Consider the following 15,446-nt stretch of genomic DNA (forward strand, 5'->3'; position numbering starts at 1 on the left):
TGCATGTATTTCAATAACTAGGATGATAAAGCACACTAAAAGCAAACTTGTTATAAGGAGTGTGAAACACAAAAACAGTCCCACCATACTGTCACTAGGGGTGATATATATTTTTCCTACCTAAGCTATGTTAGAGATCAGTGTGATAAGCTCTAATCCGCCCTTCATGTTCCACCTGGGAAGAAATCATCCTTCATACCTGAGCAAAGAAGCCTGTAGTCTAGAAAGACATTAAGCAAGCATCTCTAGCGAAGACATTCTGCAGTCAGCATGCAGTCATAGTCATTTAGATGAAATCTCCCTCTAATGTGAATGGGACAAAGAAGTGTTTTTATAATAAAACAGTTGATATTCTAAGAAAATGTATGTTTCTGTGAATGTTGGAGACACAGCGTACCACTTTTGCCGGCAACCCTATCTGACTGCAGCCTTGAGGAAAGCACAAAGTGCAATGCTGAGAACATGATGCTTTCCTAGGTGAAGGAACAAATAGAGAATATAAAATAACACTGCAAATGCGATGCTGAATAAAATATAACTGGGCTAAAGTGCACAACGGCAGGCCTAGTTTGCTAAAATAATGTGTCTAAAACATGGCTAAAAGAGTTTTTTACACTGTATCACCTTTTAAATTTGTGCAGAAAAAATGCTGTGATTAGCGTGGCACCATAAACTGCACAAGGAGTCAAAGTCTAGAAATGGCTTAGTTGGTTAGATAAGTGGAAAATTATTTTAATGCTAAAATGTTGGCTTTATTCTAACAGCCTGCGCAAATCTCAGAATCTGAGCCCAGCAAGCTTCTGCACATTGTCTGAAGAGGGGAATTTAAACATTTCACCTTCAAAATATTTATTTATTTATGGATTTTTGCCTAGGAAAGACATGCCTTACAGCCACTTCTGAGCACTAGGTGGTGGTAAGTAAATCTTAGATTCAATGTAGTCAGGAGAACTCAGGTAGGTGAAATAGGTAAGGGAATTTAGCTACTTCATGGGATGTTGGGATGATCTTTATAAGGGAGAAGCCAAGTCAGCCTGAGAAATATCAGGTCATTGCAATAGTAAAGAGAATATTGGGTACTTATCTCTTATACATAGTCTGTATAAGAGATAAGCAAAGTCAGCCTGAGCAATATCAAAGATATCAGGCCTTAGATAAAAGCCATTTGCTTATGGGGGTGGGGTAAGGTCTAATCTAACCAAGGAGGTGCTAAAAATGCTTGAAAAAAGAGATCTTTTGGATATTCTTGAACTTGAGATAATTTGGTTGACCTCTTAAATCTGGACATATAAACGTGAAATAGATTAATTGACCTCTTAAAGCCAGGCACAAATTGTTAAGAGAGCAATTGTTACTCGAGCAAACAATGAAAACAGATGAAGAGAGTTATATAGCAATGAAAAAATGTAAAGTGGAAAAAGAGTGTGTGCACTATGATCTTTGAGGTTGTGAACCGAAATTTTGAAAGGAAAATCATATTTGATTGGTGGAGATTTAGTCCACATGCTGCTTTTTGTCAACTCTTGTCAATAAGAGTCAACTGGTAGATGTGCTACAGTAGTGAAATTGAGTTCCATCTGGTGGACCTGGAACTAACCCATGCGCAATAGTGTGGTACAATGGTTCAGAGCAACAGGCATTCCCAAAGACAGTATTGTTAATCTTATCCAAAGACATACAAATGCTTGGTTGTCCTTCAGCATGAGAGCAAGGCGAAATTCCTGAAACTGGGAAGAGATCCTCCAGGTCCACCTCAAATCCTTTGTTGGAATAGCCGGGTTCTCAAACTCAGCCCTCTGCCAATCCCTTTCCAGTGCTCTAATTTCAAACTTTTAAGAGGGCTCTCAATCTTAAATGCAGCGACTCTTGTCAATTTAACTCCTAGATCAGTTCTTAATCAAGGTGGATTGAAATGCCCAGAGCAGGAGCCCCTGTGGAACAGTGGCTGCTGTATTGAGGGTAAACACAAACCTAACAAGTGTAATGAATGCCCTGGGCAGTACAATAAAGACTATTAACAGACATTTTACCTAAAAAAATAAGGAAAGTCAGTATATCCTCAGGAAGAAGTTGAGAAAGACCTACCTTGTAACTTTTGAAGCTGCAACTGTGGATTAATTCACAAAGTCATGTGGTACATAGAGGAGAGGAATACTATTGCCTAAGCAAATGTAGAGCTGGGGACTAATATAGAATGAAATCTGTGAGACAATAAATTTACCAAGTATTGTCTCAAAACTCAGAAATATAATATTTACAGAATTACTAAAATGACTTTGATTTAAATTAGAAAAGATGTTTGGCTTGCAATACTTGTACAGTGCTTAAGTTATTGTTATTTTTGAATGGTGGTAGAGGTTTTATAGTGGAAGTGTATATTTACTGTTTTTATTCATCACTATTTAGATTCTATTTATTGTATCCTTTAGAATTCAACAAAAGCTCCCCTGAAGAGGTCGAATGTTGAAAAGGTGACCAACATGCAAATCCTAGTATTATTTGGCATTCTCCTTGTCATGGCCCTCATCAGTTCTGTTGGTGCTCTACTTTGGAACAGAACTCATGGCCAAGTTAATTGGTACCTAGGATCAAATGGTAAGACAATTTTAATTGTGAGTATGCCAGGTATGTTATTCAGGTTTCTGGATGCTAGTTTCTATTTTTTATTAGGAAACTATTGCTGTAGTATTGCAGGTGTTATGAAGAGAATACACAACCCCTTTATATTTCTAACAACATTGTCAAAGACATTCACACTCTTTTTTTAAACAATTACTACCAAAATCAATAGGTATGGCTTCTAGGTGAATACGTAAGGCAGAGCCACGGTGGGACGGGCCTAAAAGGCAATCAGGTGGTGCCCAACGAGCTAGTCTTACAGGTCAGTGTGTGGCCCATTGGTTTGGCTGTTGTGACCGCTGTTTTATGGGCTGCTTTACCGATTTTTACTGTTGATATCCCTGATATTTAAACAAACATTGCATGCAGCAAGCTCAAATCCATGCAGTTTTCCACACCTTGTAAAACACGTGTACAGCATGTCTTTACAAGTTTTAAACTGCCCAATTTGAAATTTGAAAACATGGAACACTTTTTAAACTTTTGAGTTAATGGGTGCCAGTTTTATTTTTGTGCCGGGCCACTTATTCCTCCAGTTACCATTTTTTGTAGTCTGAATATGCCAAAGATACAATATTTAAATAAATATAAAACACACAAACAACACCAAGCCAAATGTGTCTTTCACATTTGCATGCCCGATGATCTGTGCGACCTAGTGTTACCAATACTTGACATATAAGTAATAGAGAAAGTGCGCCTAGAGTAAGCCACCTTCAGCCATTTGTTCTCATATGTTTTTCATGATTTACCATTGGCTGAATGAGCTGTATTTCAAACCCCTGGCATTTTGTTGAAGGTTACATTGCCCCATTAGAGACCCTATTAGATTTTGATCATTTAATGGGACCTCAAGGAACTCGTTCTCACTGTCTTTTCTGCTCGCTTCCTTCCTCTCTGCTGCCATCCTCATTCATACCTGCCGTGTTTGTCACATCCTAGTTCCCCTGTTCAAAGCAAGCCACCGAGTGCACGGGACGAAGAGATGCACGTTCCTGCACACATCTCTCTGCAGCAGACATTTTAAAGGGCTCTGTTAGAAATGGGGTTTCTGGTTGGCTAGGGTATGTACCAAAGCCAGGCAGAACCCACCCACTCTAGTCAGGGCAAGATAACCCCTGCTCACCCCCTTGGTAGTTTGGCACGAGCAGTCAGGCCTATCCCAGAGGCAATGTGTAAAGCGTTTGCACAACACACACAACACACATGACGCACTATCCCCATCACAAAGGAAACACAAAACCAAGTTATATGAAAATATACTGTATTGTACACAACGCAATTATTAGACCAAACACAACGTCAGTAATATCCTGCTACCCAAGCAGTTGCCAGAACGTTACACATTAGTTACTCTGAAGAACTAGCAGTAGTCACATATAACCCACAGGTTACTTAGTATTCTGCAACATAAGCAGTAGTCAGGAATCACATTACTACACAAATGCACTTGTCATAGGAATATCACAAACGCCCATAGCAGGAACATTACAAAACTTATGGCAAGTCAGGAAAACATATTAGCATGTTATGCCCATAAAAGGAACATTAGCATACATATATGAAGCACCTCATAAAAATAGCCAGATACACTTATAAACCAGTAATGTCCATATAAGGAGTATATGACTTATGTAGATCCAAGGAAAGTACCTGTTTTTATGATGAAGGCACCTCCAGTGCCACAAGGAGAAAAAGGGGCCCCCAGAGCTCTGCTGCGAAAAAGCGGGGCCCTCTGGTAATTGGGATTGATGCGCACCCCCTCTGAGTTTATAATCGGCCCCTCCTGGGGCCCGTGATCTCTGAGACCCCCAACAATAGGGGGCCCGGCAGCGTCAGGAGGCTCCGATGAGGCTTCCTCACCCACCCGCCGCCAAGATATTTGTATCGGGCCCCTCCTGGGGGCCCACAATCTCTGTAACCCCCTTTGGGCCACCACAGGCCCTCCAAGAAGAGGGAGGGGGCAGAGCAACTGAGCAGGAGACTAAGAGGCTCCCTCCCCGTCCGCAATCTCCTCTGCAACAAGTAAGGGTCCGGTGGAGCAGGGGGCCTCCGGAGAGGCCTCCACCCTGCTCTCAAATAGGCTCCTGCATCCAACGTGGTGCACAAGCCTCCATCTGCCCTCCCAGGCCACAACATTGTCTCTGGTCCTCAGGGAGGACCTTCGGGTGCCCTGGGGACGCTCCTCAGAGTGTGCTACGCCCCGGGGCACCAGTAGGAGCGCGCTCGCTCCAACTTGACTCTCTTCTTGCCCCGGGGGCACTGGGAGCAGTGCACTTCAGTCGCGCTCCTGGCTTTGATCCGATAAGTTGCCTGGGCCGCGTGGTGATCCTTGGCAATAGCAAAGCACTTACAAGCGCTGGGGCTGACTTCCAGAGCCCAGGTCGCGGTGGTGATCCCCAGAAGTGGTAGAGTGCTTACAGAGCACCTACCAGGACAACAAAGAAAGCTCTCTCAGAGCACTAGGTCAGTACTATGCAGGGCACCTTCCTGACGCTAGATCAGGGGAGGAGAAGTGCTCCTCCTGTACTTCAGGTCATTGCAGGGGTCAGGGGCCACAGCACACTGCCTCTGGGGGACAGTGGTCAAGAAAAAGGAGCACAGGTGGCAGGGCCCAGCAGCAGACCAGGCAAGGGGCCTGCAGGCAGAGGGCCGTATCTCCTAGTGACCCAGCAGGTCACAGGGCATCCCAGCAGCAGCAGTCCATGGCGGTTCCTTGTGAGTTCCTTCTAGCATTCCGTGCCCAGTTCCAAGTAAGATCCAAAATGTCACCAAATTGTGGGGAAAACTCCCCTGTACTTACACTCAGTTTTACCGTGTGTTTACGAAGAAAGAGGAGAGGAGCTTCCAACCATTTACAACTGGTTCTCGGAGTGCCCCCTCTCTCCTTCAGCACAGGCTCCAAACATCAGTTGGGGGTAAACAACCATATTGTGCGAGGCCAGGGCACAGCCTTTACAAATGCAGGTGTTCCCCGCATCTCCCTTCTTTCAGCCCAGGAAGACTATTCAGCCTGCAGATGCACCTCTGTGACACCTTCACCCCCCCCTGTGTACAGGCTGTCTGAAAGGTATGCACAGAGCCCAACTGTCACTCTGCCCAGATGTGGATTGGAGGCAAGCTGCAAAAAAACAGAATCATAAGCACAGAGAAATGCTCACTTTCTAGAAGTGGCAATTCTGTAATAGTAATAAAAAATCCACCCACACCAGTAAGCACATTTCTCATCAGCATTACAACCGTACCAAACATGCCTTTGCTACCCTTCATCAATCACACAATACCCTTTACACATAAGGCAGGGCATTTCCAATGCAATCCTATGAGGAGGCAGCACTCACAGCAGTGAGAAACCAAATTAGGCTGTTTGTCACTACCAGGACAGGCCACGCAACCTGGCACATGTTCTGCCTTCTACATACATAGCACCCTACCCATAGGGCTAGCGAGGGCCTACCTTAGGGGTGCCTTACATGTAGGAAAAGGGGAGTTCTGGGCCTGGCAAGTAAATTTAGATGCCAGGTCCCTGTGGCAGAAAACTGCACACACAGGCACTACACTAGCAGGCCTGAGACAAGTTTGAAAGGCTACTTTAGTGGGTGGCACAAGCAACGCTGCAGGTCCACTAGTAGCATTTAATCTACAGGCCCTGGGTATAGAGATACCACTGTACAAGGGACTTATAGGTAAATTAAATATGCCAATTAGGTATAAGCCAATCAAATCAACTTTAGACTGGAGAGCACCTGTGCTTTAGCACTGATCAGCAGTGATAAAGTGCTCAGAGTCCTAGAGCCAACAGCGAGAGCTCAGAACAAATAGGAGGAATTAGGCAAACAGTCAGGAGATGAACCTGCCACAGGGCCAGGTCTAACACAACCCCCCACCAGCCTAAAGCCAGGGGAGAACCATGAATACTTTGGTTGGGGCGATAGAACATGGACCCTGGCCCACCACTGCAGGGGCACGTTCCAGTTCTACGCCAACCTGATCTCAGTTGAGTCTCTCTGTCAATGCTTCCCAGGCAACCTAGACTAACCTATGGGGTCTCCCTAGCTACCAATGGCCAGAACCAGGCCATCTAAGAGCCTCTGGTCTCTGAAACCACAATGAGTGGAAGGTGCATAGCAACCTGTCTCCACTCCACTTCCAATCAGTTCAGGGAGTCTACCCTGCCACTGATCCACCAACCTCGGGTCCGCACCCATAGGTTCCACAGGGGCTAGAGGCGAGGCTCTCCTCCCTCTACCCCTCCTTCTAGGATTCCTCCCTCCTCTCCTAGGAGGGGTATCACCAGAATCCATAACTGCTAGGATGCTGGGCACAGCTATCCTGCACAACTCTCTCACCAGCCCAGGATCACTACCTGGCGACTGACCACCCAACCCAGGGACGATACCCTTTGGTTGCAACAGGGTCTGGGGCGAGCTTCCCCCTCCCTGGACCCCACTTCCAGAGTTCCACGTCTGCCCACCTTGGGAGAGGCCACCAGAAGTTACACACTGGGAGGTGAGCACACTAACCGCCCCCCCAACCAGGTCAGAGTTTACCTCCTGAACCTGTCTACCCAGTCCAGAGTCAAAACCCTCAGACTGGACCCTTGCCCAGCGAACCAAGACTTCCTTGGGAGCACACCTACTCCCTGCCAGGACAGAGCTTAACCCCCGAACCTGTCCATCCAACCCAGAGTCACCACCCTGCGGCTGAACCACTGCCTGGCACAGCAGGACTTCCTGGGGGGCACACCTACCCCCCACAAGGGAAATAAATTCCCTAAGGGCCACACAAGAGTCTGGCTGGCGCAGGTCTCCTGACCTCTGCCCATCTCGCAGAGTCTGGATTCCCCCTAACCCAGAAATGGTCTCACCAAGGTCATTCCTGCGGGGCTCTGCTCTCAGTGCTGACCCCTGACCCTCCAGGTTCTCCCCGGGGGCCCGCAGCCCCCTCTCAACCCTGCACCTGCATTTCCACCTCTTCCACTGTGGAGTGAGACTACCAGACAACAGGACCGGCGGAACGTTATCACCAGCCACCCGCTCAAGTCCTACTGGCAAAATGGGATCACTCTGATCAGCCACCCTATGGTGCAGGCTAGGCTCCCCTCCTGGAGGCCACTCATGGAACCAACCAGGCTGTGAGACCGGGTCTCGGACATCCTGGGACACAGCCCACCCCCACTCCTTCTCCTCTGAGAGAAGACATGGGATCCCGAACCCCTCCCATTACACTGGGATCTACCTGGGACATAAGCCTTTCCCACAACACCTGGTTGGGAAACACTTAGACCACTCTCTTTAGGAACACTCCCTAATGCCACACCAGACCCTCTGGTACGCAACCAGAGGTCCGCCTCCTTTGCAAGCTCCCTGGGGTCAGAGAGATCACACACTGACAAGAGTTGGCGTAACGCTGAAAAACAACAATGAAGCTGGTGCTCTCTGACAATCAGATTAAATAGCCCTTCAAAACTGTTTACTGTGCTACCCTTCACCCATCCATCTAGTGCAATGCAGCAATCCTCCACAAAATCCTCCCAAGACTGGTGGGACTGTTTCGTACAGCCCCTGAACCTCTGTCTGTATTCCTCAGGGGAAAAACCATACTTCTCAATCAGTGTGTTCTTCATAGTGGAATACCCCTCCCTGTGGCCAGGTCTAACAGGCTCTAAACGACAAACGCACCAATTTTAGGAAATCATATAGTTCATAGTGTTTTACAAGAATCTTTGGAATTGTTTGAGTTAATGTTGGCTCTGCTTTTGTTAGCATTGCACATGTTACAGTGACAACGTGGTTGTCGCGGTCAAAACAGTTTACCGGTTCATCTTTTTCATATGTTTATGCTACTGTCTGTAGTAGTTTACAAATAGTTGTTTTGTATCCATACCACTGTATATGTCATCTGTGGTGTATTGCATTTCATACCCAGCAGTACGTGGATATTCATGGACCTCAAGAGGGGATTAACATCTCTGAATTACAAAATCGAATTACGTGTCACTCGTCTACAATTTGAGTCACAGGAGATTAAATGATCTGCCCTGATTTACGAAATATGCAGATAAGTGCCGCAACTGGCATTAAAAACGCAGGTCTTCAGGTTTCAAATTCAGCAAGTTAGACACAAAACCTTAGTTCCTTCCTCAAACACCTTCTATCGGCTGGATCACAGCACTTTAAATTCCTCTCCTATATACTGTATCACTAGGAACTTTACAAGCTTACTTCGTACACTTGATCTTGGGTGCAGTGCATAGTAGGAGCCTACAAAGTGTCGAGTGGCACAGTAAATATTACAGGATTGCAAAATGTTTGGTAGTAAAGTGCATGCAAGAAACCTGTACCTTAAGAAACCTTTATTTACTACGCTCAGGAATACAGACTCCATCAGCATCCCATAACCTGTGCCCCAGAGCATGCTGCAAGAACCTCATATACACTACACCACCACGCACTTAACAGTTTCTTCATAAACTCTGCACCACTGAGCACCTAAAAAGACAAACATCCAATATTCAAGCTTTAAACATATACTTTGGCGAAGCAGTTTAGAAACCACTTGCACACACTACAGAGAACTTTACATTCCTCCCAAGTGCACTTTATCCAAAAGCACCGTACAAGTCTCAAAAAGGCACTTTATCCCAAAGCACATTAGAACCACTCTTATACACTACACATTAGAGGCCCTCTCACATGTATTGCATTCCTGAACGCTCGACACATGTTCAATATGCATTGTATCCCAAATCATTTTAAAAGACTTTAGGCCTGGGTGGAATTTCAATTAGGTTGGAGTAATCAGTCATTTTAGTAATTCTATGTTACTCTTTGATACAGAATGACAAATAATAACATGATTACGTCCTCTCATGTAATAAAAAGTAATTTGGAGGAAAAAATCCTACAACAAGTGCAGATTTAGTAAGCGCAAGCAGCCGCTCGTGCTGCTGTTTATGTTCAATTGCATTTATTGCTATTTTCTTATCACAAAATGCATCCTCACATCCATTTTGAACACAGGGGTGCATTTTGCACTAACAAAATAGCACTGAATGCCGGGAGTAAGCTGGATAAATTCCTACCCAAGTGCCTATTTGGCAAGTGCCATTGGCTATTCGTGCTCGCTATCCATGTCCCACTGCATGTGGTGCTATTGCCTAATGCAAAGTGCATTCTTACACCCATTTTGGATGCAGAGGGGCATTTATGTGCTAAGAACATAATACTTAATGCTGATTTACTCTTCTCACATAATTCTATGTAATTTCGCAGAATGTTTGGTTAATTCTGAGTGATTATGCTAGCTGGAGTTACATCCATCCCTGCACGATCTTCTCCAGGCAGGGGCTTCACAGACTGAATGATCCTCTTGGCTGCACCTGGCATTTTATTGTCTTCATGGCCACTTTGGGGGACACCAGGCATGGGGTGCACCATCCAGATCAACCGGCTCATCCCCTATGACCCTCTTAAATGTTCCTCTAAAATGTTTTGCACACAGTATTGCAAGTCCTGAGTTGTATTGAGGGCCAGTGAGAAATATTGTATGTGGGATCATCAGAATTTTAGCCTTGATCAGCTTTGCTTAATTAGGTGGTTCTCTTGGAGTAAGCAGATTTATCCATCCAGAAAATTCAGGAGACTAATATCTCACAATTGTCATTTAAGCTGCTAAGTTTTACAATAGCAGGCAGTTATTTTTGCAAATCTAGAGAGAGGTGCCACCCTAGACCACCTGAGGGTATTGATAACAAGTGAATTTAGCAAATGCACCATAATCAGGCTATCCCAGCCTGTTGTGAATGTTCCCCATTCTCCTCCAAAAAATGAAACATGAACACATAACTCCAGTTTTAACAGCACCATCCAATGAGTTCTCTCTGCTCCCCTCCTTGGAGTGGCGATTGTCATCTTGGTTTCTGTGCTCCTTCTGCCCTCTCTCCTCACTTCGAGCCTTCTCCCTCCTTAGGGGTTAGAAATGAAGCAGTTGGCTACTGTCTCAATTTTTCTGTTTCATCAGTTGCATTTGGCTGGTTGATCCACCTCCTCACTGTCATTTTGCTGGCAGCTTAGCTTTCTTGACTCCTGCAAGGCCTCAACTTTAGCATGCTTAATCTCTTTGATAGTGGGCATTCTTCCCTTTCTACTGAGGCAAACTTTCTGCTAACCTGGCTGTACCCCTTTTGGTCTGGGCCAGTTTCTATCCTCCCTCTTCGACAATGATCAGACCTTCACAAATTGCATTCACTGTTCCACATGAGAATAAGCCAAAATGGGAGGATATGCAGGTTTGTGGGGGTAGTGGGTTATCTGCTGGAATTCCTATTGCATTCTTAAAGGAGAGTCTGATAGGTCATGGTACACTTGAAGGCAATTTGCGTGAAAGGTTATGCGGTCATTGGAGCTTATTAAGGCCATGATTTCTTCTTTATCATCACAAAAATGTATAAAAATGAGTATATCTGGAGGTGCTTCATGATGCAGGCCTACTCCAGCTATTCAGTGTGTTCAATCTGGGCAGATCGGTAGTTCGTTGGGTTGATTTTCAATGTGATACAAAATGTTTTGGATGTAGGCTTTTATGTTTTGACACTCAGTATTCCTGGGCGGACCTTATAGCTTAATGTAATTCCATCGTAATCTGTTCTTGAGGTCTCCTGGTTCAGCATAACTTTTTAAATAATTCTTCAAATGCCAAGACGTTTCTTATATGATGGTGTTCTTTTAAGTGCTCAATCAAAGTCTTTGCCAGGTCTACAAGTTGGTTACCTAGCTCTTCCACTTCCTTCTGTAGTTACTAGAGGCATGCTTTCAGACATAGCTCTCTACAAAGGAATGCCCTCTGTTTGTGATACATGGAGAAGAGGGCTGCACTGAGCTCTCCTTATTGTGTTGCAGAACAGTGATTTGACCAATTGTTAATCATGCATGCAGCTGCCTAGAGTAATATGCACAGGCCACTGGGAGAGGGTAAGGGGGGAAGTGCAACTGCAGTATAGGTCAGTATCTTTCCTTAGGCGCATGATGTGCCACAACCCCAGTCCAAAAGTGACCAGGAATGGGTATAGAGTATTTTTATATTTTATGCAACTATCTCAGCCTGGAACATAGACATGTCAACTTTACAGTGATCTTCGTAGTAAATGATAGGTTATTGAATAATCAGTGAGCAGGATAGGACTCACTCCTGTCCTTCAGTTTAGCAGCACCAAGGGTACCACCTGAGAGGGGCAAGAAAACTACTGGATAGGGAGCAAGTAATGACGGGTTGAAGACAGAGAGCAAGAGAGGCAGGAGAACACATGTTGGGGACCTACCACTTTAGCACTTGCCATCCCACAGGCAATTTATCCCATTGCACACCTAGTGCCCAAAGATAGACTAGAAAGGACTGTCCTACCAGGCACTTGATTGCCCTGATAGTTCTCTTTGCGTCCTGTATCCTGACAAATACCTGGTGTAGGTGCCCCTGGTGATCCTCCCATGAATTGCTAAAGATGGCAATATCCTCTAGGTAGGATACATAGAACTCTTCCAGCCCTGAGAGAACATAGGTCACCAGGTGCTGCAAAGTGGCTTGAATTGCCACTGACTATCAGGTAGTTTCCTGGCGAGGCCAAATAAACCTACTTTGATCTTCACCTTTTCATATAGTACAGTTGTCAAACACTTTTAGAAGCTGTCTTTTTGGGTTGTGATGAAGAATTAGCGCTCAGAAACAGTGTGGCTTAAAGTAACATCATTCAATAAAATACACTATCATTTGAAAGCTATATTTTAGTATAGGTCTTTATTCACCACAGTAAAAATCTTAACATTTGTGGTGTCTGTGCATCTTAGTGCTATATTCAATAGAATAGAGACTATGGTTCTTAATACTAGGTGGAGAAGTCTGTGATCCTTGGGTCCTTTCCCTAACTGTTAAGGTGTATCATGCTTTTGTTTTACACAGTTAATAGTTTATTGCACAGTGTAGCTTTCAGAGCTGAGATCTTTCTGCCCAGTTTCCTAGCTCCTAACATGTGGTTTCAGTCAAGTTGTCTCAATCTATTAAACAACAAAAGTTACTTTTGCACACAACCTCAGAAATTTGCAGGTTAAGGAAATAAAAAAAATAAAAAAGGGCAGCCTGTGTTCTTCTTCAGGTAACATTATGTAGTATTACTGAGACACTGACCCAGGTGGTCCCAATCATGGTGTGGGCTTGTTTCCCGGTCGAAGGATAGTGCAGGCTCATTAGCAGGCACATTCCTTTGGTGTTTCTTGCATGTAAGTGACTGTCCCCTAATAAACTCTTCCTTTCCAGAGTGGTCCAGTGCTTCTGGTGAAGAAGCAGTATCACCATTAAGGGCACAATTTAGAGTTTGGAGGATAGGGTACTCTGTCACAAATGTGTACCATGTCCACCAAACCCTCAGTCTGCCTGCTCCATATAGAGCTGTGCAGACCTTATGATTTCTGTCAACTGCTGACCCCCATTGGTTCTGTTGATGGAAAGCAATGCACTGCCTACCCTATTTATGGTGAAACTGTGTAATGTCTTTTCCCTATTTGCCATGGCCAGGAAAACCTAGTGGAGAAATACAGAAAAGTATCAATACCACACCCTGCGAGAAAGCTCCCAGGGTGTGAGGGGCATTATTGTGTTTGATTTTCTTAAACAAACTACTGCTTTGGGAGTCTGTTTCAGAAAAAGTAAAACTTTTGAGAAGTTTGGTGAGCAGCCATTAAAACCGATGACTGCCGTCCACTTTTTGTACTTTGAAAGGAATTACTGTGACCGTAGACCCTTTTGATGTATAGAGATGACCAGTAGGCTGGCAGGCACCTGTAAATTTAGCAGGTAGTGGTCTGTCAGGGTGGTGGAGGCATGTCCTCCACCACTCTGATGGATTGTACTCCATGTGCCAAACCATAAATCAGGCCCTAAGTTAGGAGTCACAATTATCTTGACCCATGCAAAGCAATGCTGAAATCTGAGAGTTCTAGTGGTGCTGAGGCACCCACGCCACTTAATAACTGAAAATATCAACACACACAGGCCATAGTCTGAAAGTGAGCCATGCTAGCCTAGCAGCCCATTGGGCATGTAGTCAGGCTGCATGACATTAATGCCCTTCTGCACTTCCTTCTGAGGTTCTGAACTGCACATACCCATTGGAGCTTGTGGGTGTGCTCTGCGCTGCCACATGGCTGAGCACCATAAATGTCCTGTGGCGGTGTGCCTATACCCAAATCCTAAAATGATCTTGTGTTTGGCAGATACTGTTTCCTGGTGCTTACTCTGAATCACAGTCCACATGCCTGAAACTGCTGCTGACTCCTTGTCATATTTGTTTTGTCTTTGAAATCTTCAGTCCTAAAAGCTCAACCCGTTACCTATTTACTCTCAGGTGCGAAATCACTTAAAAATTCTTTAAAAACATGTAAAAACAACCTGGTTTCACAAAGGGTATTCACATATGTCTGGAATAAGAAATAGATAAATTAGGACATGTGAGAAGTGGGTATACCCTTTATGGTGACTCTCTATGGGAGTAATGGGGTCTGGTGAGATGCTGGGCAATGTAAGTGATTTTTCTTTAGGTCTCTGGGTGTCTGGAGGTGGGCACACAATGTATCATACATCCTAAGGCAAGGAAGGAGTTTGAAAAGGTAGCGTAGTCACCATAGAAAAATGTTAGGTCAACTTGTTTTCTGTTGTGATTAATTCCCACAAGGCTTTTATGTCTGCAGCGACTTTTTAATGTTTATTGCATGTGACTTTCTGACACTTGCTATAATACAGATTCTATACTTTTTCAACAGAAGCAATATCTACTAATTTTGGATACAATCTCTTAACATTTATCATCTTGTACAACAATCTCATTCCCATCAGTCTGCTGGTTACACTGGAAGTGGTGAAGTTTACACAGGCTCTTTTTATAAACTGGGTAAGTTATAAATTACATAAAGTGGAGAATTCCCCTTTTTCTATTTGAATTCTACATGCTATGAACTCTGTTTATTACACAAATTTACAAAAAAGAGAGAGCATAATGTGTGTTTAAAATGCCTCTCCTCTTACCCACACACTCCCTAGAAGTTATCCCAACAGCTACATACCTTGTGGTCCTCTTCAGCCTGTCCATGAAGATTGAAGACTTCATTACAGGCCAAGCCACCTCAGTACACTTCAGCTTACTTGAATACACACAAGATCTCCTCACTCAAATGATTCAATACAGTATCATCAACTAGACTTTCCCAACTTCTCTTATTCACCACTAGACAAGGTTCTAAACTTTGCTACCTGTACTCTCCTTCAGCATACCTAACAAAAGTCCCATCTCTACAAACCATAACAAAGCTGACTGGGTCCACACCATCAAAGGGCCATATACAAGCCACTAACACTTATGTTTAAATCATTAAAGGACAGCCCCCTAACTACCTCCCTGACACATCACCATGTGAAACACAACCTTGAAAACTATGATCTACTAATCACAACCTTTTAGCAACACCAAATCTACCCTGTGCTGCTTCCACCTTGTACTTTGAAGGCCACAATGAAACACCCTTACACCCAACATTCGGGTGTTTTCTTTCTCAAAGAGTTCAAAATCACAAAGAAAAGTAATCTGCTACATCTCAAAATACATGAATGATACAGGACTCATTGTGATATAAATATGCACAGTTTGATGCCTTTATGCTTCATTACCCACTAGATATGTGTTTGTCCCCTGCCAATCATACTCCTACTTTGGCACAATTGATCTAAACTGAACTGTTAGTTCAGCTACCTATGTTAAACACCACACTCTCATTACCTGTGTA

The 15,446-nt window shown here is 44.3% G+C and overlaps 1 protein-coding gene across 1 annotated transcript in view; it reads left to right on the forward strand.

Annotated features, from left to right (window-relative positions):
- ATP8A2 (ATPase phospholipid transporting 8A2) overlaps positions 1–15,446 on the forward strand; it is a 1,954,943-nt gene that overhangs the window by 570,060 nt on the left and 1,369,437 nt on the right. Inside the window, exons 11-12 of the mRNA XM_069202231.1 lie at positions 2,430–2,595; positions 14,430–14,557. Of these exons, the coding sequence (XP_069058332.1) occupies positions 2,430–2,595; positions 14,430–14,557 (294 nt within the window). The remainder of the gene's footprint in view (positions 1–2,429; positions 2,596–14,429; positions 14,558–15,446) is intronic.

This window comes from Pleurodeles waltl, chromosome 8, assembly GCF_031143425.1.
Source record: "Pleurodeles waltl isolate 20211129_DDA chromosome 8, aPleWal1.hap1.20221129, whole genome shotgun sequence".
Taxonomy (NCBI): Eukaryota; Metazoa; Chordata; class Amphibia; order Caudata; family Salamandridae; genus Pleurodeles; species Pleurodeles waltl.